The sequence below is a fragment of the Pelophylax lessonae genome (assembly GCF_965119305.1).
Source record: "Pelophylax lessonae genome assembly, chromosome: 6".
Taxonomy (NCBI): domain Eukaryota; kingdom Metazoa; phylum Chordata; class Amphibia; order Anura; family Ranidae; genus Pelophylax; species Pelophylax lessonae.
In genome coordinates this window covers 176,242,230-176,270,034 of record NC_138773.1, presented here as the reverse complement: position 1 = coordinate 176,270,034, position 27,805 = coordinate 176,242,230, and the positions used below count along the sequence as shown (strand labels likewise).

The 27,805-nt window shown below is 42.8% G+C and overlaps 1 protein-coding gene across 1 annotated transcript in view; it reads left to right on the top strand.

The window, feature by feature from the left end:
* Window positions 1-445: 445 nt before the first annotated feature.
* RFTN2 (raftlin family member 2) overlaps window positions 446-27,805 on the top strand; it is an 84,952-nt gene continuing 57,592 nt past the window's right edge. Inside the window, exon 1 of the mRNA XM_082260713.1 lies at window positions 446-830. Coding sequence (XP_082116839.1) covers window positions 692-830 — 139 coding nt within the window. The 5' untranslated portion in view covers window positions 446-691. The remainder of the gene's footprint in view (window positions 831-27,805) is intronic.

The following is a 27,805-nucleotide window of genomic DNA, read 5'->3' as shown; positions in this document are numbered from 1 at the left end:
ACCTTTAAAGGTTATATGAGATTTTTGTGATTTGGTTTAAACATTGGCAACATTAATTTTGCTGTAAACCTTGCTCCACATATTTATAGTGTTGACAGTAGTTTGTGAATATACTGGAATGTCAAGAATCTAGTTAAACACAATGAATAAGTTAGAAAATTTTTCCCATTGAAAGTTCCAGGCGCCTAATTTTACAAGAAAGCCAAACTCTTTATCTTACTTTTGCAAACATTTTAAAATCTGATATGACCAGCAACTGGTATGAAATCTCATCTGAAGCAGAAGAGCAGTGTTCCTTCTGTGAGTAGCTCACCAAAAAGTGTTCTCCTTTATATGTCAGCTCCTAATTGCCTTCCCAACTGCTAGCCAGAAGGGGAGGATACATAGAAGGACAAAGGACTATTGGTGTCTGCTGCACAGAAAAGGGATAGGGGGCTGGCTGCAATTTGACGTGGCATGAAAAGTCTTCGCTAAACTCTTTTCAGTGTCTGTGTAGCTGTATCTTAGAGCTCTGCCCCACCGCCTGCATGGGAAATAGGACAAGCCCATGCTTCCAAATATGAACAGGCGTTATTCTCACAATCTAGCATTCTCAAATATGGAAGATGAGTAATGAGACACTGAAGAGGTTTGATTCAGGGAGCCCATCTATATTTTCGTGTGTCAAAGTTTATTGAATGCAAACTTTGCCATGGGGTGTGGATTAAGGAAACTAGAAGATTCCGATGACAGCAGCCCTGGAAAAATTTTCTCAACATTAAAAAGGCCACAAGTAGAGACAAAAATCGACCTGGCCTATGAATATGTGTTACTGGATTTTTCTTTAGAAGGTATGTACACTTCAATGCAATCATAATTTAAATGCTGCAATTCTTTACGGTTATAACATTTGTGTTACATATATTAGCACTGATATTTTGTAAATTACAATGCCCTATTTGGTTTTCACTTTTCACTGACAGTTTTACACAAATGCCTGTTGTGTTTTAACATGGTTTGAAACATATATATTATATAATTACATTTGTAAAATATATTTTAAGAGAGGCTTGTGGTCTTGGATTTATTATTTTATTTATTTTGATTTGATGATTTTTTTTTTTTTATATATTTTTGAAATCTCATGTATATAGTATAAATTGTTGAGTCCACAATGCGGGTTTTAGTTTTTGGTATTTATTATATTGTTTCCAATTGTTTGCTAAATATGAAATTCTATATTATGCTACAATAATAATAATATGTCACTTTTTTTGGCATATGGAAATAATAAGCAGTTTTGTATATCTGTGGAGCTAAACAGAATATTGGGAATTATGTGATATTTTTTCACTTGTATACATCATAAAATATCCAGAGACGATTCTTAGTTACTTTTGCTACATAGAATATTTAAATCTTTAAAAACAAAGACGTCACTGCAAAGTAGTTCATTGCAGTCTAACAGAACAGCTTAAGAATAAGCAGTGAAATATTGTGCAGAGTTTAGGGACACATACAGAAGTGACAGTGAAAAACACACTTTCTTCCCTCGCTTTTCACTTCTTTTTTATGCAAGGCATGCTTTGCAAGAGGCCTCTCGTCTCCAGGATGCCCGAGCAGCGCAGTGAAATACCAGATCACAAAGTTGAAAACACAAATAAACAAGGCCAGATGGCTGCCCTCTGGGAACATAGGCCTCTCTGTTCTGTATACGTTCTAAGACCTTCTATCCTGTCTTAACTGAAAATCTTAACTTTGTAGATTTACGTTCCCAGTACTAATATTATATAATTAGCATGATATAAGCATATAAAAAAAAAAAAAAACGTATTAAAGTATGCATGTTGAAAGCCCTCTTATGTAGATACAACTCACCATTAATTACATTGGCTCATTATTGTTTTTTTTTTTTTTAAGTAATGAGTACATTATTTGTCAAAGTGAATCTACTGAACCTAAAGTGTAACCTAAGGTTACCTAATTTACATTCCCAATGCATTCCTATTACCTAAACTGATGCTAAAAATGATGTCAAGCTTACTGTCACAGTTTTCCTGTGGCTCCAGGCACTCAAACACAGCAAGGGTGCTGTCAAAGGGTGATGTTCAGGAAGTCAGTCAATGAATGTCTTTGCCTAAACAAAGATCTTGCCTTTTGATGGGACCCACCAGATGATAGTCTTAGATTTTCTATAGATTGATTATCGGTATTATAAATTTAGCAGTCAAACTAAGTGAAATTTACATACTAAAATGGGAGTAAAAAAAAATAAATTAAAATCCAAACAGGTCATGATGATCTCTGTGGACGATGCCAGAGAGAGAAGGGGGGACTTGATTCACTTGCTGTGGAGATGTCCAAAATTGCACAGATACTGGTCCACGGTGACGTCTGCCATTAATGGGGCTCTGGGGGTGGATATCCCTAAGGATCCCAGACACTGTATTCTTGCGATACTGGAGTCGATAGTGGAAGATAGGTTTCTGAGAGAGGCTGCCACTCGGGCACTCTTTCAGGCCTGTTTACTTATCCTGAGACACTGGATAGCACAGGAATCACCTACGTATAGGATGTAGCTGGAACAGATGGCTTCTACTTTACGTATGGAGAAGGTTATCTACCAGCATAAGGGGGTGCCTCAGAAATTCTCTAAGGTATGGGGTGCATGGTTGAACAGTCCGGGCATGGCCCCTGATGATCTCGTTCTGGACCGTTTGTTATTGTAATTCCTTGGGTGGCACTCCTGTTAATTTTTGGTTCGATTGAGTGGGGTAGGGGAATTTCCTGCATTTTCATATACTATGTTCTTTTTTATGTGTATCGCACTGTACCTATATGTGATAACCTTGGGGGGACTGTGGCATGGTGTGGACTATGTAATGTTTATGGTTTGATGCTGCCATCCAACAGTTTTTATTTTTGAATGTAATGGTGTGAGTTTTTCTCAATAAAGCTTTTTCTTGATTTAAAAAATCCAAACAGGTCACTCTAAATTCACGTACTGCAGATACATATAGTGCAGATATCTACAAACTTTTGTAGGTTGATCCCAATAAATTTGCACTGTTTTCCATTTACTTTGAAGTCCAGTGGTCTCCCATGATATCTGTTACCCTTTCCCTCCTCCCACTTACACTTTTCTTACAGCCATTATAACTGTGGTTTTATCATTTAACTCTATTAGTGCATTGCCCTGCAAGGCAAAACAACAAGTTTACTGTAATGCCAACTGTTCCATTTGTTTATGTGTACAATTTTTCCACTCCCCCATCACCCCTTTTGGCCACCAGTAGAGAAGAGATTGATGCCTTTGTAAGCTCCAAGTCATATCTTGTGATTAGCACAGTGCTGAGGACTCTCTCCCTGCCCACGTGTGGTATCACTGGGTACCTGAGCAGCCAAGCACCAGTGTGGTCTTAAGGGAAGCAAGGGAGTGATTCAGATGCCCGCATATTTAAAAGTACTGGTTATTTCTAAAACATCCAGATGGCCTAATAAAGCAGGATGGGAGAGAAGGAAGAGTCAGTATGTGCTGCTGGCGTGGCCAACATTAGGCCTCGTTCAGATGGGTGCTGCCCTTGTGCTGCTTGCAGGAGATGTTTTTTTGGTGTCTGCATCTGCCCCCAGCTGCATGCAAGCAATCTATAAAAATGCAGTGGCTGCTTGGACACAGCCGCATGTGAAAATTTGGCAGCCATACTGTATAAGTGGCCCCTATCCACTTACATGGGCTGCCTGCATGCAGCTGCGGGTGGATGCAGACGGAAAAGCAGATACCTTCTGCACACAGTACAGGTGCCAGTTCCCATCTTAACGAGGCCTTAAAGTGGACCTGTTACTTTCCATGGCCAAAGAACAGGTCCCCAGTGGACAATTTCCATGTAAATGCATCACAACCATGACAGATGCAATTTTCTGAGCACTGGAGCTGATTGCTTCATTTAATTTCTGTGCCGAGCACTAATGTGTTGCTTGCTCATATAAAACAAAAAAATTAGCTAATTTGCAATGTTTGCCAGTTACTAATGCTTGTCACTTCTTATTCAGTGGCATAAACAATCACAGCTCATTTGTGCATTGGCCTCTGTGAAAGGATATTGTTTATAATGCTTTTCCCAATGTATATTACTTTACCACAGACTCCTAAGCATATTAATAGTCTGTGGTGTTATTTACAAACTCTAAAAATCTGCCTGAAAGAACAAGCCAAAGTAATTTCTGAATAAAGCAAAACTGGTACATATAAGACACTGGTACACTGGTACATATAAAAACTTTGTTGAAATTGCTGTACCAGTGACCTAACTGTGGAGACTGGGTACTTTGCATACTTTTGCCGACAGCAGGAATAGTTTGGATGTTTGTAGGCCCTTCCATAACCCTGGCTAAGGAGCCTCTCTGAGGGAACTGGGAGAAAGTTGATCACCAGATGGATTTTCCTGGCTGATCATTTTTGTTTCCTCCACAAGACAACTGGTGCCTTCAGCTCTTCCCCCTCCCTATTTAGACATAGACGCAAACATGCAAGCTCCTAATGCAGACTTAAATGTTTGAAGACCAATCTTTCATTAGCAAGCATGCACAACCTAACTTCTTTAGATAGTTTTATTCTGGGGAAGAGCTTGCAGTTTTGCCATTGGCAAAAGTGTGTTAGTAAAACATTCAGAAAAGCTCTTTCCTGTTTTGTTTATTCTTACCAGAGTGTATGCATGTGTCCACTTGAGATAACAGGTCAAGATAACAATCTAAGGAACTTAAATACCTAAATTACTTTTTCCTGACAGACTCCATGGCAGCATACGTATCGGGTTTGGCCCCGCCTCCAAACCTACCCATAGGACCTCACTCCCATAAATCTTTGCTCCTGTTCAGCACACGTGTTCTTTTTTTGTCCTCCAAAGGATTACCTGATATCCTACCTGAAGATGGATTCCGGGTGATGGATGGCTCTACCAGTCGGGTATGGAGCTCTCCAATAAGCCCCAGCTGCTGCGGGGTATGGAGTAGGGGCGAAGATGTATGCAGCCTTGGCCAAAAAGCCCAGCTGCTGCGGGTGGCCGGTACCCTAAGAATGAGATAAGTCCGGTGTGTGCATCCATCCCTGGTGATCTGCGGTCCGTGAGTACAAAGTCCTCCATGGCAGCTATTTTGTTTATATATTGCTTGCTTGTGCCTTTTATGTCTTACCTGGTTTTTCTCCTGCCTTCCCTGGTGGCTAGTGGTCCGGGGCCGGTCAGCGATTCACTTCCTGACCGGCCTCCGGTGCGCGCTACTGCGCATGTGCGGCGCCTCGGGATCGAGGCTTGGTTCTCGCGCATGCGCAGTGTAAGCACGGCGCATGCGCAGTAAGCTGGCGTCGGTGGCGATTGCTGATGACGTCACCAGGCGCCATATTTAAACCCCAAAGCTGTCAGCAGTGTTGTGTTTGTACACACTGCTGATATTGGGTGTTACACATACGGAAATCGTTCGTTTTTGTGGTCTTTTTGCTGTGCGCTGCCGCTCTGCCTGCTAACCTTGGTTCCTGGTGAGTACTGGCCCCAGTTTGGGAGCAACCCCCCCCCCCCCCCCCCCCCGCTTTGCTGGTTTTTCTGACATGCTGTCCGGCTCATTCTTGTAGGTCAGCATCAGAATGGAAGCTACTTTGCCCTCCGGTGGTCAGCCCGCCCCTAACAGGTATTTGGGGCTTCTTGGTGGGGTTGTGGGTTATAGGGGGTGGGGGTAGGAACTCAAGAGTTCCTAGCTTCCTGTCTGTGTTTTTTCTGTTTTTTCTCTTGTTCACAGCCCTCCTCGTTCAGAGACTAGGCACTCTTCTCAAAGAAGTGAAAGGCGCTCAAGCTCTCGCCACCGGCACTCTACTGGAAAGTCCCGTTCGGGCTCACATCATCATAAAGCGTCCACTTCAGCCAGCCACGCACAGAGACCTGACAAAGCAGGTTGCAGAGGCTGTGGCGCTAGTGTCCCGGAGAGGAAGCTTTTCTGTGACAGATGTTTCTCCCAGGCTGCGGGAGAAAGGGATACTTCTGATCAACGCATTGAGGCTTTGGTTAAGAGAGTGGTAAAGGACTCTTTGGCAGAGTTGGGTGTCAGTCGTTCTCAAGACACTGCAACGGCTTCCCCAAGCCCTTCCCCTGTAGCACTACAGGTACAGGAAGATTTCGAGTCGACCCACACAAGCCATCAGTCGATGCTCTTGTCGGGTAGCGACTCTGAAGATGAAGATCCCTGCTTGGGCTTTGAATATTCCTTGGTGCCTTCCCTGGTTAAAGCGGTCAGAGAGACCTTAAATTGGGAAGAGTCAGCTGTTCCCCCTCCCAAGCAGAAGAAGTACTTTAAACAGCTCAATAAGGAGCGTGTTAATTTTCCCTTCCTGGGAGAGTTGGGTGAAATCATCTTAGAGGAGTGGAAAAAGGTGGAACGAAAGAATTCCTTAGTATCCAAGATGGCTAAACTTTACCCCTTCAAAGAGGATGACGTGAAACATCTTGAGTCTCCTCCCCTAGTTGACGCAGCAGTCATGAGACTGGTCAAGCACGTGACCCTTCCATTAGAGGATACGGTCTCATTTAAAGACCCGTTGGACCGAAGGATGGACTCTGATTTGAAGAGAATCTACCTTACAGCAGGTATGGCCTGTAAACCAGTCCTGGCTTTGGCTGCTCTATCCAAAGCCATGGAGTCTTGGGCTGATGTGGTAGACGAATCGGTCAGATCGGTTTCGGAGGAGGTGGCCAGAAGCGCTCCAATCCAGGAGCTTAGGCTGGGCGCGTCGTTCCTTGGGGAGGCTTCCATAGACTTGATCCGTCTATTGGCAAGAGTTATGCTGTCCTCGGTCACAGCTAAGAGAGCTCTTTGGCTCCGCCCTTGGGTTGCGGATCCGGCATCAAAGCAAGTTTGGTGCCGTATTCCCTTTGAGGGGTCCTCCCTTTTTGGGAATAAACTTGACGAGGCCATAACCCGGGCTACAGGCGGTAAGTCTGGGTTTCTTCCCCAGGATCGGCGCCAGTTCAACGTCAAGAAAGGACAGCCTACCAGAAAATTTGTGCCTGACCGGGCCAGGGAAGCTCGTTCTTATAGACCTGGTCGGGAGTTCAACCGGAACTGGAGATCAAGACAGTCTTCCAGGAAGACGACAAAGAACGTCTCCTCGGGGGACCGTGAGCCCACTAAGTCCTTTTGAAGGTGGGCCCGCTCAGACATGTCGGGTGGGTGCGCGTCTACGCTCCTTCAGACATGTCTGGGCGGCTTCGATTCAGGACCCCTGGGCCGTCAGGACGGTGTCTTCAGGCCACAAGTGGGTCTTCAAGGAGAGGCCAGGCTCAAGGTTCCTGCCTACTGCCATACCATGCCTAGAAGAAAGGCGTCAGATTTTGTTTTCTTACGTCGAAGCTCTCATTGCTCAAGGGGCTGTCATCTCCGTTCCAGAGTCCGAGCGAGGCCAAGGAATATATTCTCCGCTCTTTCTGGTCCAAAAGAAGAACGGATCATGGAGACCAGTAATAGATTTGACCTTCTTGAACAAATTCATAAAAAAAGAAAGGTTCAAAATGGAGACCCTGTTGTCCATACAGCAGTCAGTCCAGCCGGCAGATTGGATGGTGTCCATCGACATGAAAGACGCCTACTTTCATGTCCCTGTGGACGAAGATTTTCAAAGGTTTCTCCGGTTCGAAGTGAGAGGATTACATCTTCAGTTTATCTGTCTCCCATTCGGGCTCTCAACATCTCCACGGACCTTTTCAAAAATCTTATTGGCCGTGGTAGCCCTACTGAGATTGAAAGGTATCCGTCTTCACCACTATTTGGACGATCTACTCCTGTTGTCCCAAGACAGAGATCAACTATTAGTTCATCTGGAGCAGGTCGTGTCCACTCTCCAGAAGTTTGGTTGGTTACTCAACAAGGAGAAGAGTCACCTGATTCCAACTCAGTCCCTGATCTACTTGGGCGCTCTGTTCGATACAGAGAAGGCGACTATCTCTCTTCCAGAGGAAAAGATAGGGACTCTTCGAGACAGGATTCGCTTTGCCCTCTCATCCTCTCATCTTCAGGCACGTCAATGCCTGAAGGTGATCGGGACTATGGTCGCAGTAGTCCCCATGGTGAAGTGGGCCCTGTGGAGGATGAGACCCTTTCAGAAGGGATTCCTTCAGCAATGGGATACGTGGCATCTGGATCAACGCATCTTCTTAACCCCTTCAATGAGAGCGAGTCTCCCCTGGTGGTTATGCAGAGACCACCTGCTGAACTGCCACTCTCTGAAGCCAGCTCCGTGGGTAGTGGTTACCTCGGACGCCAGCAACATAGGCTGGGGTGCCCACTGTCTGTCGGGGGTGGCACAGGGCAGGTGGGAGTTTTCCACTCGAGGAATAGTATCCAACATACTAGAACTCCGAGCAGCATTCCAAGCTCTTCGAGCATTTGCTCACCTGACAAAAGACCAACCTGTCATGCTGCGCCTGGACAACACCTCAGCAGTGGCATACATCAGGAAACAAGGGGGAACACGCAGCTGGTCCCTATTGAGGGAAGTGGAGCCGATTATGTCCTGGGCACAGAAAAATCTCTCGAATCTTTCAGCGGTTTATGTTCCAGGAGTCCAGAATGTCAAAGCAGACTTCTTGTCCAGAGTGGATCTGGACAACAACGAGTGGTCCCTTCACACGGAAATGTTCAACTGGATCCTAACATTGGGGTTTTCTCCAGAGGTAGACCTCTTCGCCTCCCCCTGCAATCACAAACTGCCGAAGTACTACTCAAGATTCAGAGATCCACAAGCATCAGGGATAGATGCACTCTCGGATCAGTGGAGATTCCACAGGGCATACGCCTTCCCACCAATTCCGATTGTGTTGCAGTTCCTTCGGAGACTCAGGTCGGAGCCAGTGGAGGTAGTGGCGGTGATTCCCTTCTGGCCGAACAGGCCATGGTTTCCCCTTCTGACACTACTCAGTGTCCGAGACCCAATTCCGCTACCCTTCAGACCGGATCTGTTGTCCCAGGGGTCTGTGCTCCATCCGTGCCCAGACCGTTTACATCTCAGGGTCTGGATGTTGAGAGGAGGAGGTTACAGGCTTTTAGGCTGTCCAGAAACGGCAATCTCGACATTACTTAGTGCTAGAAGAAGCTCAACGAACAGGGTGTATCAGAGAATCTGGGAAAAATTTTCTGCACAACTGAATACAAGGCCTGATCCTCAATCTTCAATTAAGATTCAGGATGTATTGAGCTTTCTCCAATCAGGACTGGATTTGCCTCTATCAGTGAGTTCGCTCAGAGTCCAGGTCTCGGCTATTTCCGCTTTTACAGGGATCTCCTGGGCCACTCATGCCCTAATTCGTCAGTTCTTCCAAGGGGCAGTGAGAATCAGACCTCAGAGAAAACCCAGGTTTCCCAAGTGGGATCTGCCACTAGTTCTGGATTTCCTGGCGTGTCAGATTCAGGACATGTCTGATTCCTTGACCATAAGAGAGCTTACACTGATAACAGTGTTTCTAGTAGCTATAACCTCAGCAAAGAGAGTGTCGGAAATTGGGTCCTTTGGGACACAAGAGCCTTTCTTAACCTTTTTTCCTGACAGAGTGGTGCTCATCCCCATGCTGGATGCGAGACCAAAAAGGACTTCTGTCTTCCATGAAAACATAGAAACAGTATTACCAACCTTTAGACAGGAAGAGGAAGAATCTTCGGTTCATCCGCTGGATGTTGGAGTGTGTATTAAGAAATATTTAGATGCCACTTCCTCTTTCAGAAAATCAGAACATCTCTTTGTTACCTTCTATGGAAAAAACAAAGGTTCAAGAGCCTCGACGAGATCCATTTCCTCTTGGATCATCCAGACCATCCAGTGGGCTTATAGGGCTAAGGGCTTGACCCCTCCAGCAGTAGTTACAGCTCATTCGACGCGGAGCATCTCTACCTCCTGGGCAGTATCCAGACATGTGGCTCCTGAAGTCATTTGCAGAGCAGCGTCGTGGTCCTCTATTAACACTTTCTTATCCCATTACTGTGTTGAGCCAGCGGCTCTTTCTTCTGTGAATTTCGGTTTGCAAGTCCTGTCTGTTTGACAAAATGCATTAAACTTTTCTGTTCAGCACCTGCCCACCCTGTGTGTACGGCGAGTTATTTCCCGATACGTATGCTGCCATGGAGTCTGTCAGGAAAACGGAAAATTTATATCAAATACTTACCGTAATTTTCCTTTCCTGATGGACTCCATGGCAGCAGGAGTTCCCTCCCGGATTTCTGTGGAGGATAGTTACAGAACACGTGTGCTGAACAGGAGCAAAGATTTATGGGAGTGAGGTCCTATGGGTAGGTTTGGAGGCGGGGCCAAACCCGATACGTATGCTGCCATGGAGTCCATCAGGAAAGGAAAATTACGGTAAGTATTTGATATAAATTTTCCGTTTTTTAAAGAGTTTATAGAAATAAAGCCAAAGATACATGTATGTATGTATTCGATTTATATGCTTTTCCCCATCTGTTCAACAGTCTCTTGTCCATTGTGCTGTTGCTTCAGTTTTTAGATGCTCCACAAAAGGAAAAAAAAAATTGTTGTTCCGCATTGCCTACTATGCTGCTGCCATTTGTTACCCATTTACCCCATAGCTACAGCTTCCCAAAAAAAAAAACAAAACCTGTTTGCATGCTATCAGTTCCTTACATGATCAGTATTTATATTCTCCTGTATTTTCTTTTGAGCACCTTTGTGTGTTTAGGCCAAAAAAGAATGGATGCAAGCAAAACGTAGTACTTATAATTCAATCTTTGGCCAACAGTAGAAAATTGCAGAAATATACAGAATTTAAAGCAGACCTTCACTCTCCTCTATCATTTGCTATTATATTCTTCCTCCCCACTGTTACACGATGAAATATAATATGGAACATTTTATTTTTTTTAAGAGGGGGGTTTAGTATATTTTCTGTGGGACCTGGATTTGCACTTCTAGTTTTCTCACCTAAGCAAAAATGATGTCTCGCCCCGCCATCCACACCCCCTTCCCCACATCCATAGCCTCTTAGAATATTGTCGTCATAGATCCCATAGCAATCTTCACTGCTTACGCACAGCTCTATCTCCACCACACCACACTGCACATGCGCTGTGGAGTATCATCAAGGGGGTGGCTGCAATAACCAGGAAGAGACAGTCAGCCCCTTGATGACATCTGATGAGAAGATGATAGCACGGACCTGGATGCTGAGACAGAGCAGTAGCTTATACCAGACAATGCTGCATTCGCTGGCCATGTGTGTAAGGGGGAGGGGGAACAGTGGAGTTCTTCTTTAGAAAGATCACTTGCCTCTATACCTAATGTTTAAGGATAACCAAAAATGTTAGAAATCCAAGCAGAAACCAATCTGTCCGAGGTTAATATCTGCCTTGAGGTCATATTACTCATCTTTATGGGGAAAAGTCTAGCATAACAATAGACAGGACCAGTATTCCTATAGATAGGGTGACTCCAAATATGGCTTGCAACCCTTTTAGTATTTAATAACTGGCACTGGCACAGGAGAAAACAGGATAATGCTATTTATGACTGAACTTGCAAAATAGGTATCCTGGCATTAATCTCCTGACATCATTCTCCCGTTTATTCCTATCTAATTTTGTATGATCATCCAAAGGGATTTGATAATCATACAGATAAAGGTGATTCATAAAACGGATAAATACATAAAAAGCAATCATACTGTAAAATATGTTCACTATTAGATTTGTATTGAGCTGTAATTACATTTATACTGAGTTGAACATACAACATTGAACTGAAAATCGGTTATTGAACTAGAAGCAGACAATGAACGAAACCATTCAACTCCTTGATAGGAAACAGTAACTTCCTACAACTCAGACAATACTACACATCCGTCCTGTGTTATTCCTTCCTGTAAATTAAAAGAATGCCATGCAAAGATACTATGCTGTTGTAAAAACTATTACCCTTAATTTTTTCAAGACCAATAAATCAGGGAAACTGGCATATTTTTGTGACCAGATAGTTTAAAGTTTATGTAAGACCTAATAATGAACTTCTCCTATTTGCTCTGTTTTCTTAAGGACCAAGCTTATTTCTGACACATGTTGTTTACATCGTAAAATCAATTTTAGTAGAAAATTACTTTGAACCCCCAAACATTTTATATATATATAGAGTTTTTTTTTTTTTTAGCAAAGACTCTGGAGAATAAAATTTGTTTGGAAAAAATACACTTCACTAAAAAAAAAAAAAAAAAAAATATATAAAGTTTATATAAAGCCCAATTTTTTTTCTATAATGTGAAAGATGATGTCAGGCTGAGTAAATAGATACCTAACATGTTACGGTTTAAAATTGTGCACACTGATAGAATGGCGACAAACTACGGTACTTTTAAAATCTCCATAGGTGACGCTTTAAACATTTTTAATGGTTACCGGTTTAGAATTACAGAGGAGGTGTTTTGCTAGAATTGTTTCTCCCACTCTGACAATTGCGGCAATACTTCACTTGTGTGATTTGAACACCGTTTACATTTTCAGGTGCGACTTACATATGCATTTTCGCAGGGATGCCTTTAAAAAAAAAATGTTCCTATTTATTTTATTTTATTTTTAATTTTTTTCACTATTCCTTTAAAAAAAGAAATCTGATCACTTTTATTGCTGTCACAAGGAATGTAAACATCCCTTGTGACAGTAATAGGCAGTGACAGGTACTCTTTATGGAGGGATCTGGGGTCTAAAAGACCCCAAATCTCTCCTTTGCACTTAAAAGTATTCAAAATGCTAAAATTGGCATTTTTGAATACTGTCACTTTTTTAAAATCGGCACTGTTGGCAGCCGAGTAAACCGGAAGTGACTTTGTGACGTCGCTTCCGGGTTACTTCATCGGAGACCAGATTGAAGCCAAATACGTCTTCGCTCGGAACTCTGACCTGCCGGCGGACATGCCGGCTGTTCGCTTGGGTCTCCCGGAGGGACAGGAAACCCGGGCAGAGACGGCCCCTCCCGCTCCCTGTGATAACGGCTGATCGGCTGCTGGGCCGCATCTTTTGTTATCACCAGAATGCCGACCGCGGGCTCTAAAAAATGGTACTGGGGTGATGCCTCTAGCTACAGGCATCACCCTGGTAAAACCACTTCTTCAAGCCGAGGTACAGGTATGTCAGTTTGCGGGAAGTGGTTGAAGCTGAACTCCAGGATAAGCAAAAATGTTCTAAATATAAAAGGCATGTGTATTTTTTCTTGAATCTTGGTTTGTTTCACATATTTCTTCCAGATTTGTGTAGTAATCGAGCGTGAAACTTTGCCTCTATGCAAGAGCTTCCTGTAATAAAGACAGGTCACTACTGCTCTCTCTACTTGCAGGATGACTGGTCTTGTCTCCATCCCCTCCTGTAGTTTTCTGCAGGCAGCATGTAGTGGGTGGGGCTTGCTGGTCAACTCTCTGCACATGTGATGTACAGCACAGTGATGATCTCACTGCTACTTTCATAAGGTAATATCTGGGTTTGACATTCGGTAATCACAAAGTGGATTTTTTATACCCTTTAAGGCTACTGAGTAATATATGTTTGGCTTGGGTTAAGTAAACATTACACCTACATTCCATTAATGGGTACTGCCAGCAGGCATCTACTCTAAACTTACGCTACTATGGGCCTAAAGAGAGTAATATTTGAACAGTCCCAAACAGTAACATACTCACTTTGTGATTGCATTTCTAGTACTCAGTCCATATCTTCACCCTGCACTCCCTGGCTTTACCTGGTGAACACTCTCCCACTCATGGCAGTAATAACAGACATGAGTCCATGCTGCTTTTTGGTAACTTTACTTCATCTTGCAATGGCAGGCACACAAGAATCCTTAAATCTGGTCATGTTAGTTAGTGGTTGCCAATTGCTGTCTCCTTAGCTGAGCCCATTTAGACCCAGCCAGGAAAAGCCATCTAAGGCTGGCCATACATAATACAATTATCTTGTACAATTTTTCTTTAGATTTACCAAAACCATATAATAAGAGGTCAGAATCAAGCTCTTTAAATTTGTATGCAACTAGGCAGGCCATTGCACTACAAAGTTGAAGGTAAATCTAAAGGAAATAGAATAAGAAAATTGTATAATGTGTGGCAAGCTTTAACGGAGTTCTACATCCTAAAATACAGGGAACCAAAAGTTTCCATTGAAGCTACACTGGAACTCCCTCTCCTTCAGTCCTTACTAGGACCAGTGCTGTATCTTGGCCTAGGCCAACAAGGCCCAGGCCTAGGGCGGCACTTTGCAGGGGGGCAGCAAAAAAGTGGGCACTGATAAGCTTCACTGATGGGGCTGCATTGATATTCTGCACTAATGGGCACTAATGGGCTGCACTGATGGCCACTGATGAGGCTGCAATGACTGCCACTGATGAGGCTGCGCTGATTGCCACTGATAAGGCAGCACTGATAGGCACTGGTATGATGCACTGATAGGCTGCACTAATGGCCACTGACGGGGCTGTACTGATGGCCACTGATGAGGCCGCACTGATATGCTGCACTGAGATGGCCAGTAATGAAGCTGCATTGATAAGGCTGCACTGATGAGGCTGAACTTATGGAAACTGATGAGGCTGCACTGATGGGCACTGAAAAACTGGTTGTAGTCTGTGGTTTACAGATAACAGGGCGGATCGTGACCATGAATGGGTGTGGCCTTTACAGGAAGGGGTGGATCATATTTAAATTAGGGAGTGCCCAAGTTGAGTCAGGCCTAGGGCAGCACAAATCCTAAATACACCATTGACTAGGACACAATGCCCAGTCTACTCCACTCGCTATTTGCATACACTAGGAGAAGAGTATCATCTACAGAATAAACAGGGAAATGCTGGCCCCATGGCCCAGGAACGGGCATGACCCATACCTCCCTGTAGCCTCCTAACTCCCTGTAGCCTTTAATAACATTTCAATTTTTAAACCAGATCTGAAGGACAGAGGAGATTACAAAATATTTTGAATTTAGCGGCTTCAATAGCAAAGACACGTTACATTAGTAACACACATAAATTATTGGATGCTGGACTCCCTCCTGTTACCTTCATTGCATTGTGATAGCATACACACATTACCAATCATTGTGTTTAGGTGGCCCAATTAAATTTACCAGGTCAAAGTAAAAAATGGATTTGCCCAATTTTTAGAAACTCAGCACACTACGATTCACAGAAGTGTGGATCTGTGCATTGTGGTGCACGGCAATGCAGGTCCATCGGTAAGGTGTGTTGGGATGCCATTTAGAATGAATAGTACAGCAAAGCATCAATGCACATAACACACCTTACTGCAGTACATAGGTTTGAATCCAACCTAAAGGTTTTGTGAGTGACTATCCAAAGAGGTGATGCTTTCATATGTTAGAGCACAAGTGACTGTTTCCATCTGTGTCATTGTGGTGTATAAAGATTTGTGGACCTGATGCTAAATCTGAATATTTATGTGTTTTAGTGAAGTTTTATATGAATCAAATTAGCATCCTTGATCATATAGCTACAAAGTTTGGACCCATTTATTAACCTAAATGTAACGCTTACCCCCCGAAGGCTGCCAGCCTACATACCCGTTTCAGAGCACACCAACAAACATGGGCAAACTCTAGGGGATATCTTTTTGAAATTTTAATAAAGTACTTGAACAGGAGAGAGGTATACTCCAAAAAGGCAAGCAGTTAAAGGAGGAAAGATTCTCAAGAAAAGTTCTTCAATAGCAGCCTTAAGTATTGCTGGAGGTGGGGGGGGGGCACTGTAAAAGCAGTCCATTTAGCAATCTCTGGCATCTAACCTTCAAAGCACATGCACACCTGAAGCTCTAAGCAAAGCAAAAGGTTCTACTTACTACTTACAATGTCTAACGATAGCTCTCCAACCAGCTTCCTTGCAACACTCTTCAGTGAAAGAGGTCCTTCTGCAGCCCAACTTCCTAAGGTAGTGTCCTCCAGCAGATGTCTTTCAGGCCCTCTGCCAAAGCACATGCTGAGGCCCAACAGCAAGAGATCTTCAGTAGCACCAGCTGCCTCCCAGGGGAAGAGGTCCCAGGACAGAGAACTCTGAACACCCCCCCCCCAGACATTTATCTTCTTCTGGATGCCCCCTCCTAGGGATTGGCTGAGGTTAGATAAATATTGATAGCCCTGAGATTGATCCTCCTACTCTATTTCTGGAAGGTTCTTCCAGATACAGGCAGGAGCAACCAACCCCCAGGTTATGGGATAGGCCTGAGCAGACCTGAAAAATAAATTGCTGTACCACTAAGTACAACAGAGCCAAAAACTAAATTTATACAGCCTAGGACTGGGCAATACATAAAGAAGAATTGCAAGTATGGATATTTTTACATAGTTACACATACCATACCCATGAGATCCTTCTAGAAGCTTGAAATCACTATAGTAGACATCCCAATACAGTGATTTCTACTAGCTTCAAGGTCCTGTGCCAAGCATATACTCTACTGCAATGCAAACACAGGAAGTTGGCCGCTGGGCATTTGTGCCACGCAGAGAATGCTTTGTAATACATTTCAATGAATTGTGATGTCACCACCCTGCTTCTCCACCTTGTCCAATCAGAGAATGTTCTGCATATATTGCGAAAATGCAAATTGATCTCTGAATTGTTGCTATGCCGAGAAACCTAACTTCTGTGCTCATAATGCAGCAGAGAAGCCTTGGCATGGGACCCGGAAGCTAGAGGCGATCATTGCAGTAGTGCTGCATACTTCAGTGATTTCCAGCTTCTAGAGGGATTCCCCATGTATGGTATATGCATAGTAACATTGATTCAAGCTAGACTAATGTAACTATGTAAAATTATTCATGATTTGAATATTCTTTAACCTTTGATTTAGTATTATGGTCTCCTAGGTTATAGTGGGTGATCAATCCCCTTTTTTATTCTCACAGCAATGTATGGTTTAACTACAATTAATATCAGCTCCTTGGTCTGCTCAAGATAGACGGGCAATTGAAATACCAAGAGAAAATGAGTCTAATCATAGAAAACAATTAGAAGAAAAATACAAACATCCACTAATCGAGTTTCAGGTTTTATTTGATGAAAAAATTAACACCTGCTTCAATTTACCTTTTTCTAGTTTACATAAATCAGCCTAAATGAGATAGAATTGAGGAAAAAGCAGGATACAGGGTGGAATGGGTTTGGAGTACCATAGTTACCTTAACATATGAACATTAGCTGCTAGCATATATAGTCATTTAAAAAAATAAGTAAACCTAATACAAATTAGTGACTTTTCCAAAATATTTGAACAGGCCATTAGATTTAAATTCCAACATTGCCTAAAGATAAAATAAAGGTGGTGTTATTAAAGTGTTACTAAACCAAGGAGCCTGAACTCACTATATCTGGTCTCTCACAGTACACAGAACTGCAAGAAATGCAATTATTATAGTAAATAAAAACTGCTAAATACCGTTTCTCATCAGTGGTACATACTAGTCTTTTGACTTCTATCAGTGTCTCACTGAGCAATGTTTAAAGCTTGTAGGAGGAGTTTTCATTCTTCTCTGACTGTCCTATAAGGCGGCATGACCCCTGACCCTCTGTCTGGACAGTGCTGATTGGTTCTGTGTTGATCACATGCACCCTCCAAAAAAAAAAATCTCTAGAAAAACACACCAAAGTTAGCATGTGCAAAGTGCCCCACAGGCCCTGTACTTTCAGCAGATGGATTGTGGACTGTGGAAGTGAGGGGGGCGGGGGGGAGGGGGATCGGAAAAGACCAAAGCAATCAGCCTTTTTACACAATGCACAGGATTAACCCCTTAGGTTCTGCAGTGAGTATAACAATCATGCTTTACTGCATTTACAGACTGATTTTACTGTTGTGGGTTTAGTAACACTTAAAATAAAAACACAAGGAAAATGTGCTTTCTCTCTGATTTATTCAACAAAAATATTTGTTATATCTATAATAGATGTAATGGTGTACAATGTAAAAAGCAAGTACAGCCATGGCCTCAGTAGCTGGTATTGCCATCTTTAGCAGAATTTACTTTTTGAAGGCATTGTGCATAAACGCCCACCAGTCTGTGACTTTAACAATGACAATTGACAATGACCGAATATGGCTATGTTGGCATATTAAGTCAATGATGTTAAGAACATCATCACCCCTTTGTGTGTACGTCAGCTGTGGAGTAGATAACCCCCCGTCCACAGCTCATTGGTCCAGAAATGACAGCTGACTTCCAGGACAAACCCAAACTCATTCGGAATAAACCCATGATCATCCCCAGGCCTCGTCATTCACACTTTGATATGATGCAGAATTCATAGTTGACTTAATGAGTGCAAGCTGCTGAGGACCTGCGGCAGCAAAGTAACCCCAGATCATAACATTTCCATTACCATAAATGGTATGTGGTTCTTCTTCTGAAATTATGTCTTCAGTTTGTGCCAAACATATATACAGTACTGTTACAATGGCTAAAACACTTTGTCTTTCCTCACAGTCAATAGCACATTGTTTCAGAAGGCCTAATCATAGCCTATAAGTTCACTGAAAAACTATGTTCTTGCTCTAATGTTCTAATGTCAAGTTAGCTGTCATTTGAAAACTATGCCACTTGTAGATTATTTTCTTTAGAGTGGAATTATTCATTTTAATATTTTTTTTTAAATACCTTGTCACTAATAGGCATCCATAACCTTCTTTCTGAAGGCCTTAAAGCCTTAAATAAGACAGGTTCTATCTGCATTCTTCCTACCAAGGGTATAATCACTGGCTTCCAATCTGGAACACTAGATTCTAATTTTATGGATTTGACATAGTGGTAAATGCAGGGATGTACTTACTTTTTCGTATGTACACGGTTAAAACAAAAAGTGATGCAAACATGTCAGAGGATCTAACCTTCTGCACTCATCCCGAACATAAAAAAAATAATGTCTCAAAGTCAACATAAGCTTGTACAGCCTTCACCCTACACTTAGGTTAGGCCTGCAAAGGTTATTTCATTTCTTTGCCACTGAGATGTGATTTGCCAGAACAGCGCCTGCTTCTTTTATGCTTACTTCCTTCTTCAAATGTCCACATCACTGCCTGCATGAATGACCAACAGCGGGGTCTGCAGTTTCAGGGGGCCATTGCACCTTTGGATGTTCACCGCTGAAAGAGGGAATCAATTACTGTATTACTCTGCTACAGGTTCCCCAAGCATCTGAAGGGGTGCAAACCCATTACACCCTAGTGGATGTCCAGGCTCTGGATTCCATATGTGGACTTCAAATGCCTAAATTAAAACCATTCCTTACTACCACAAATGGTTTAAACTTCAATATACTGTGCTCTGCTGCAACCTACCAAAGGCAATTTGGGTTAGTGTATGCATATCATGGGACTATACCACTACTTATTGTGCACACTATCTTCCTAGAGGAAATCAAAACTCTCTTAAAAGTACTACTTTGAGCTATCACCCTAACCTGTGCTTATAGCTATGCAACCTGTATACTCATTTATGTATTATTTTGTTCAAGATCTATTCTGAATTGCTGCTGTGCTTGTGAAAATGAAAAAAAGAAAATGTTTATGGAATTAAAAAAGACAATCAAAAGAGAAGCTGTAACAATGTGTAATAAAGAAACAGAATGAAACAGATGTTCATTCAGTACTAAGAAGCAGACAGAGTAAAGGCACGTGTTTACTATTTAATGCCTTTCAAAGCTTCTAAAAAAACACGATTTGTTATAGATGACTAAGACACAGCTAAAAAACTTTGCCTCATACCCACCTGCACTGCAATTGTTGGCCGAAAGCATACAGGAAGTTGCTTGCTATTGTTGGGCTAAAAAAAGACACAGCAAAAGTACTTTATGACGAACCACAGCTTCACACAAGTACGCTGCGGTATGGGTGCCACGCAATTTATGTGTGTTTTACACAAAGTTTTAGATGCACTCTTATTGACTTCTATTAGACCTTACTTATTCATGAAAGTGCATCATCAAAGTCCTGCGTGCTCCATCTATGATGCGCTTTCATAAAACGTAATCTCATAAAAGTCTATGGGAGAGCACCTTAAACTACATATAAAACACATATACAATCACACTGCACCCAAACTGCAGTGCACCGGTATGAACCTGGTCCTATATTGTAAATAAATACTATCATACTTTACAGGCAAGGAAGCTGCCATAGTGGCCTCTGTTTGATCTGCAGTTGCCATGGTGCTGCATATGCGATCAGTTATGACACCAGCCATTTGATGGCTTCACAGTTCGGTTGAGGGCAAAAATAAATGTGACAGCTATCATTCACAGTATGCCTTGATTGTAACTGTTTTGGGAAATCGTTAAATCTTTGGGTTTAGTTCTGCTTTAAGTGATTCTAGGACAATCTCCCCCCGGACAATATCCCCCCGGGACAACATCCCCCCGGACAATATCCTACCTGGACAATATTCCCCTAGACCAGTGATGGCAAACCTTGGCACCCCAGATGTTTTGGAACTAACATTCCCATGATGCTCATGCCCTCTGCAGTGTAGTGGAGCATTATGGGAAATGTAGTTCCAAAACATCTGGGGTGCCAAGGTTCGCCATCACTGCCCTAGACAATATCCCCCCTCTAACCCTAACCCTCTAACCCTAACCCTATGTCCGGGGGGATATTGCCCGGGGGATGTTGTCCCGGGGGGATATTATCCGGGGGGATGTTGTCCTGGGGGGGATTATGTCCAGGGGGATGTTTTCCGGGGGGGATATTGTCCTGATACCGCTTTGAGTATAGTCTTGGAGTTGCACAGAAGTTAGGGATTAGAAGGCATGGAAATTTTATTCACCCCAAAGGTGTTCCATCGTGTTGAGGTCAGGACTCAAGCCAGTGAAGGGCCTCCACCCCAAACTCGCTCATTCATGTCTTTATGAACCTTTCTTTCTGGACTGGTCCAAATCATTTGGTGGAGGGGGGATTATGGTGTGGGGTTGTTTTTCTGGGGTTGGGTTTGGCCCCTTAATTTCAGTGAAGGGAACTCTTAAGGTGTCAGCATACCAAGACATTTTGAACAAATTTATGCTCCCGATTTTGTGGGAACAGTTTGTGGATGGCCCCTTTCTATTCCAACATGACTGCACACCAGTGCACAAACAAGGCCCAGTAAGACATGGACATGGACCTCACCCTGATAGAACACCTTTGGGATGAATTAGAGCAGAGACTGCGAGCCAGGCCTTCTCATCCACATCAGTGCCTGACCTCACAAATGCGCTTTTGGAAGATTCGTCAAACATTCCCATAGACACACTCCTAAACCTTGAGGATAGCCTTCCTAAAAGAGTTGAAGCTGTTAAAGCTGCAAAGGGTGGGCCAACTCAATATTGAACCCTATGAGCTAAGACTGGGATGTCATTAAAGTTCATGTATGTCTTAAGGCAGGTGTCTGAATACATTTGATAATATAGTGTATGTGTCTATGCTACATCTTCACTGCAGATGTCCCCCGCCAGCTCTAAGACAGAGAACTGAGGAATCACAAGATCTCTGATTGCTCGCTTCTCCCAGAGCAGAGGTCAGTGACTGTCAGTCACCTCTCTCTGCTCTGCCCCTTCAGCACTCACTGGAATGCCCGAATGGAGAGGGGGTAGGCCCTGATAGCCAGAGCCAACTGTCAATTAAGCATCTGGAAGGATCCCAGCAAAATGGTTGGGTTCCTTCCAGAGCCTGGAGCAGCTCTATGACGTCAGCTGACTGTTGATTCTGGGTCACAGGAGAGCACAAGGGTGCTCCTGTGACCCACGAGAAAATTATGACCAAAAAAAGCTTTGGCCATTAGGTTTTAAGCTAATGATAAAAAGAAAAAGTAGGCAAACAATGTATCAATGTATGAACAACATGTATCATATTATCATTGAATCCATAAAAATCTCTGACAATAGTCCATAACACGTGGCAGCTGTCCTCAGAGCAGAAGCAGTCTCTGTAATTAAACAAACAGGGGAGAGAGGGAAGTGCCTACTAAGTGTAGCATAAGGACTGTTTATTAAAGGTCCACAGGCCCATTGATAAAGAAAACCACTGTTCTGTATGATGTCTTCATCCCACCATGCCCTGGCTGGCTCTGTGTATTCAGATAGATGGTGGAAAGATGGCGCCTCAAACTTCCGGCTTCCGGGAACCACATTGGACTGCATGTTGGCGGAAGTGATGTCACAACAGTTTTCGCACTCCTTTCTCAAGCCAGTGTGTATGTCAGAGAAACTGCTATTTATAGGGACAGGTGCCGTGGGACAACTACGATGACCAATGGAACCTCATTCAATGTGCAGAATGTCTTCTAAATGCAATACAGTCACCAAAGCAGAATAGTAAAACATTACATCAATAAGAACTAGTCATACTAACCTAATAGGTACATTATAGTAGTAAAAAAGAAACTGGATAAAATTAATATAACATTTATTCATATGGTTATAGATATCTAATATATATACTTACTATAGCATTTGTACAAATCTCTAATTGGCTGTAGTCTGACCAAAAACGATCCACTTGAAAATAATATTGGAAAAAATTAGATAAAATATTGTAATGGAAAAAAAAACAAACGCATATAATTATGTATATAGCCAAATATAAACATACATGTGTAGCACCCTCCTAGGTAGGTGCTAGGGAAAAGCATATGTAGCCATGACTGCTTATCAGGGGGGCCTGATCGTTTAGTTAGTCACGTTTCCAGGTGTGATCTGTTGAGTCTGGGGAGTCTCCCCACTGTATCCAATGAGAGCTCTTGTTGGGCAGTGGAGGAAACCTGGCCAATAGCACACCAGGGCTTATAGCTATCTCAGTGGGTGGAGTTTGCCGCAATGCACCCTGGGATGAGATATAAGTCTGAGTACTCGAAACTGCCTAGGGGTCTGCCTGAGAGAGGGGGCCACTCCAGAAGGTCAAGGGGATCCAGGGCCAGCTAACCAGTGGTTGTGATTGAGAAAGGGGGTGCCAGTGTCAAAGCCCTGAAGATTAGTGAGAGAAAGAGGGCGCCGGTGCAGGCCCTGAAGTGTATTCAAATAGCTACCTCAGCAGGAGTGCTTAGGGGGAGCTTAAAAGAGGACTTCTTTAGTGAAAAAGCAGTCACAAGTCAAGTCAGCGTTAACAGGCATCCAGCCAGTGTTAACCAGCATCAGGTCAGCGTTGATAGACATTCAGCCAGCGTCAAGTCAGCACTAAACAGCAGTATTCAAGTGTCTCCGCCAAACAAGCCTAGTTTAGTTCAAGGAATATCCCACTCATACTTTCTCCTATCTAAGTTACTAAATACATACAAAAACCCAAGATACTGGACTGGTCATTGTCTCAGTGCTCACACTTGGAGAAACATGCTTAAAAGTGCTGTTGTTGCTAGCGGTAACCCAGGGGGACCCATATCCAGCAAAACGGCTGGGAATTGTGCTACACATGCATACATCTAAAGAATCTTGAGACATACCTTTAAAAAAAGGGAAGATTCAGCAAACACCGGAAAAGATGATATGTGTAGTTTAGGAGGGGAAAACTGTATACTATGATAATTAGAATATTCTAAAAAGAGAGAAAAAAAGTTTTGTTTTGTTTTTGTTTTTTTTAGGCCGTAAAAAAATGAAATAGGAAAAATGGGGATCGTCAAAGCTTAGCCACTACGTCCTCTACAAAGCGGCGATGTTCAGCAAGTCTTTTTCTAAGGGGCCTGATGGTCCTGCCCACGTAATGTAACCCACATGAGCATGCCAAAGAGTACATCACAAAATTTGAAGAGCAGTAATAGAAATAATTTATTTTATTATTTTTCCCCTTTACAGTAAAATCTTTTATTTTTTTTTGGATAGTATATTTTTCCAAAAATATAATTGAATACCTTTTGAATTCTATGTCTTTTGCTCTTTTGTAAAACTCAAAGAGTTCATTTAGAATGACCACTAGCCCCCTGCCTAATAAATAGTACAAGGTGTTTGCATTTTGTGCACCACAATTTTATCTCTGCCCCTCATGGGCTGAAGCTTGTGCCCAACTGCTTCAGTTTTTTTGTGCCCAACAGCTTCAGTTTTTTTGGGGGGGAGACCCCCTACTGTTTAAGCAAGGCCACTCTCAAAGCAAATCCCAGCATATGGGGTGGTGTTAACAATGCAGGGGACTTTAGCGTTTGCAGCTTTTTTGATATGAGGAAACCAATCTGCATGCCTGGTGTGCCAGGGAAGGAAGGGAGAGCTAATCCTAGCAGATCATTTAAAGGACATCAATATTTAATAAAATTTGCCCCAAAGATTTGGCCAGAAGCAGCAAAAACCGATGGGCAAATACCATTGAATCTTAGGTTATATTTTTTGATAAATATTTACTGGGTGATCTGCTTATAGCCAAAACAGGAAGTGAGTGATAATCTCTCCAAACTGAGGGAATCCCTGGTTGTCAGAACGAATGTCTGACAGGTAATCCCTCTCCTCCTCCCACTTCCTGCTCACTGACTTCAGGGGGACGCCTGCACAGCACCTCTGTCATTCATAGAATGGCTTTTTTTCAATGAATAGCATGCGTTCTCTGATTGGACAAGGTGTAAATCGTGAGATCACTGCCCCTTCTCTCCACCTTGTATTCATTGAAACCATGGGGATCCTGTGATTGGAACCATGTGTATCCTGGTACCACACAGACTTAACTACAGATTCTACGCAGCATTCAGTGACCTCCTTCACAGTCACGCAGTAATTTGCATTTATTCTGACTGAAGGATTGTCTGCAAATGTTGCAGGGGCGTAACTACATGGGTTGCAGGGGTTGCAATTGCAACTGGGTCCCATGCTCCAGGGGGCCTATGCTCCCCTGTACACCTGGATAAGAGAGGCAGCGGGGGCAGAATGTAGAGAAATCACTGTCCTCCTTTTTCCTCCTGTAGCTGCAGGAGGAAAATGGAGGAGATTGGTTCCTCTGTATGCTGCCCCCGCCACTCCTCCTATCCAGCTCACTTGTGTTCTGCTGCCTCTGGGCCCCTGTGGTTCAAACCCCCTCCACTGTGCTCCCTCCCCTCTCCTGCCGGATGCCGCAGGGGATGTGTCACAATAGAGAACCAGGAAGGGGGTCGGTAAATATGTAATTTACCAGCTCCTTCCTTTTCTGAATGGTCATAGTCAGTGACATTGTAAAAAAACAAAATAAAATGATAAAAAATAATACAATTAAAATACCAAAAAATAAAAACTACTGACACCAGTGGGTGAACTTCCAGGATCGCAAAGGTCACACTTGCGACCGGGCCCTGGCATTCCACCACCGTGGGGAAGCCCCAAGATGGGAGGAAGGGAGCCCACTGCAGAACTTGTGAAAGCGTCCCGATGCAGGACCATAATAAAGGGCTCCTTAACCTCCCTGGCCGTATGATTCTTTCGGATTTTAGGTGCTGAAAGCGGTACCATTATTTTGCATGTAATTCTTGTGAATGAGCAGCCCAAACCAACTGTATACATTATATATATATATATATATATATATATATATATATATATATATATATACATATACGTATACAGTGCATTGCGAAAGTATTCGGCCCCCCTTGAACTTTTCGACCTTTTGCCACATTTCAGGCTTCAAACATAAAGATATAAAACTGTAATTTTTTGTGAAGAATCAACAACAAGTGGGACACAATCATGAAGTGGAACAAATTTTATTGGATATTTCAAACTTTTTGTAACAAATAAAAAACTGAAAAATTGGGCGTGCAAAATTATTCAGCACTTTAAGTTAATACTTTGTAGCGCCACCTTTTGCTGCAATTACAGCTGTAAGTCGCTTGGGGTATGTCTCTATCAGTTTTGCACATCGAGAGACTGAAATTTTTGCCCATTCCACCTTGCAAAACAGCTCGAGCTCAGTGAGGTTGGATGGAGAGCATTTGTGAACAGCAGTTTTCAGTTCTTTCCACAGATTCTCGATTGGATTCAGGTCTGGACTTTGACTTGGCCATTCTAACACCTGGATATGTTTATTTGTGAACCAGTCCATTGTAGATTTTGCTTTATGTTTTGGATCATTGTCTTATTGGAAGACAAATCTCTGTCCCAGTCTCAGGTCTTTTGCAGACTCCATCAGGTTTTCTTCCAGAATGGTCCTGTATTTGGCTCCATCCATCTTCCCATCAATTTTAACCATCTTCCCTGTCCCTGCTGAAGAAAAGCAGGCCCAAACCATGATGCTGCCACCACCATGTTTGACAGTGGGGATGGTGTGTTCAGGGTGATGAGCTGTGTTGCTTTTACGCCAAACATAACGTTTTGCATTGTTGCCAAAAAGTTTGATTTTGGTTTCATCTGACCAGAGCACCTTGTTTGGTGTGTCTCCCAGGTGGCTTGTGGCAAACTTTAAACGACACTTTTTATGGATATCTTTAAGAAATGGCTTTCTTCTTGCCACTCTTCCATAAAGGCCAGATTTGTGCAGTATACGACTGATTGTTGTCCTATGGACAGAGTCTCCCACCTCAGCTGTAGATCTCTGCAGTTCATCCAGAGTGATCATGGGCCTCTTGGCTGCATCTCTGATCAGTCTTTTCCTTGTATGAGCTGAAAGTTTAGAGGGACGGCCCGGTCTTCGTAGATTTGCAGTGGTCTGATACTCCTTCCATTTCAATATCATCGCTTGCACAGTGCTCCTTGGGATGTTTAAAGCTTGGGAAATCTTTTTGTATCCAAATCCGGCTTCTCCACAACAGTATCTCGGACCTGGCTGGTGTGTTCCTTGTTCTTCATGATGCTCTCTGCGCTTTAAACTGACCTCTGAGACTTTCACAGTGCAGGTGCATTTATACAGAGACTTGATTATACACAGGTGGATTCTATTTATCATCATTAGTCATTTAGGTCAACATTGGATCATTCAGAGATCCTCACTGAACTTCTGGAGAGAGCTTGCTGCACTGAAAGTAAAGGGGCTGAATAATTTTGCACGCCCAATTTTTCAGTTTTTTATTTGTTAACAAAGTTTGAAATATCCAATAAATTTTGTTCCACTTCATGATTGTGTCCCACTTGTTGTTGATTCTTCAAAAAAAATTACAGTTTTATATCTTTATGTTTGAAGCCTGAAATGTGGCAAAAGGTCGAAAAGTTCAAGGGGGCCGAATACTTTCGCAATGCACTGTATATATATATATATATATATATATATATATATATATATATATTTATATGTGTGTGTGTGTATATATATATATATATATATATATATATATATATATATATATATATATATATATATATATATATATATATACACATATCTATATATATATATATATATATATATATATATATATATATATATATATAAAGTACAGTAAAACTGCAGGAAAGGGCACTGGGGGGCAAACAAATGTGATTCTTTTTTATTTTGAACTGTATCAGTGTGTTTGGTGTGTTTTACATTTGAATTTGCCGCCGGTTCCACCCCCCTGCGAACGTCACTTCGCAGGAGACAGAAGCCGGGGCACGGAGAGGATCGGGAGGAAGAACTGCCGCTAGACACCGCCGGGACACATCGCTGGATCCCGGTGACAAGGTAAGTAACCCTGCTTACAGGATCCAGCGATGCTTTTGGCGGTAGACCGAGTGTGGCTCGGGGTTACCGCTTTTTGCTCTGAAATTTAACCCCGAGCCACACTCGGGAATACTGCTAAGAAGGTTAACGAGAGTAAAGGGCCCCAGGCTTGAAGGGAAGGGCCCCGGCCCTTATTGCTTTCTTGCACTGGGGCCCTGAAGGTTCTAGTTACGCCTCTGAAATGTTGAAATGCATTAGTAACT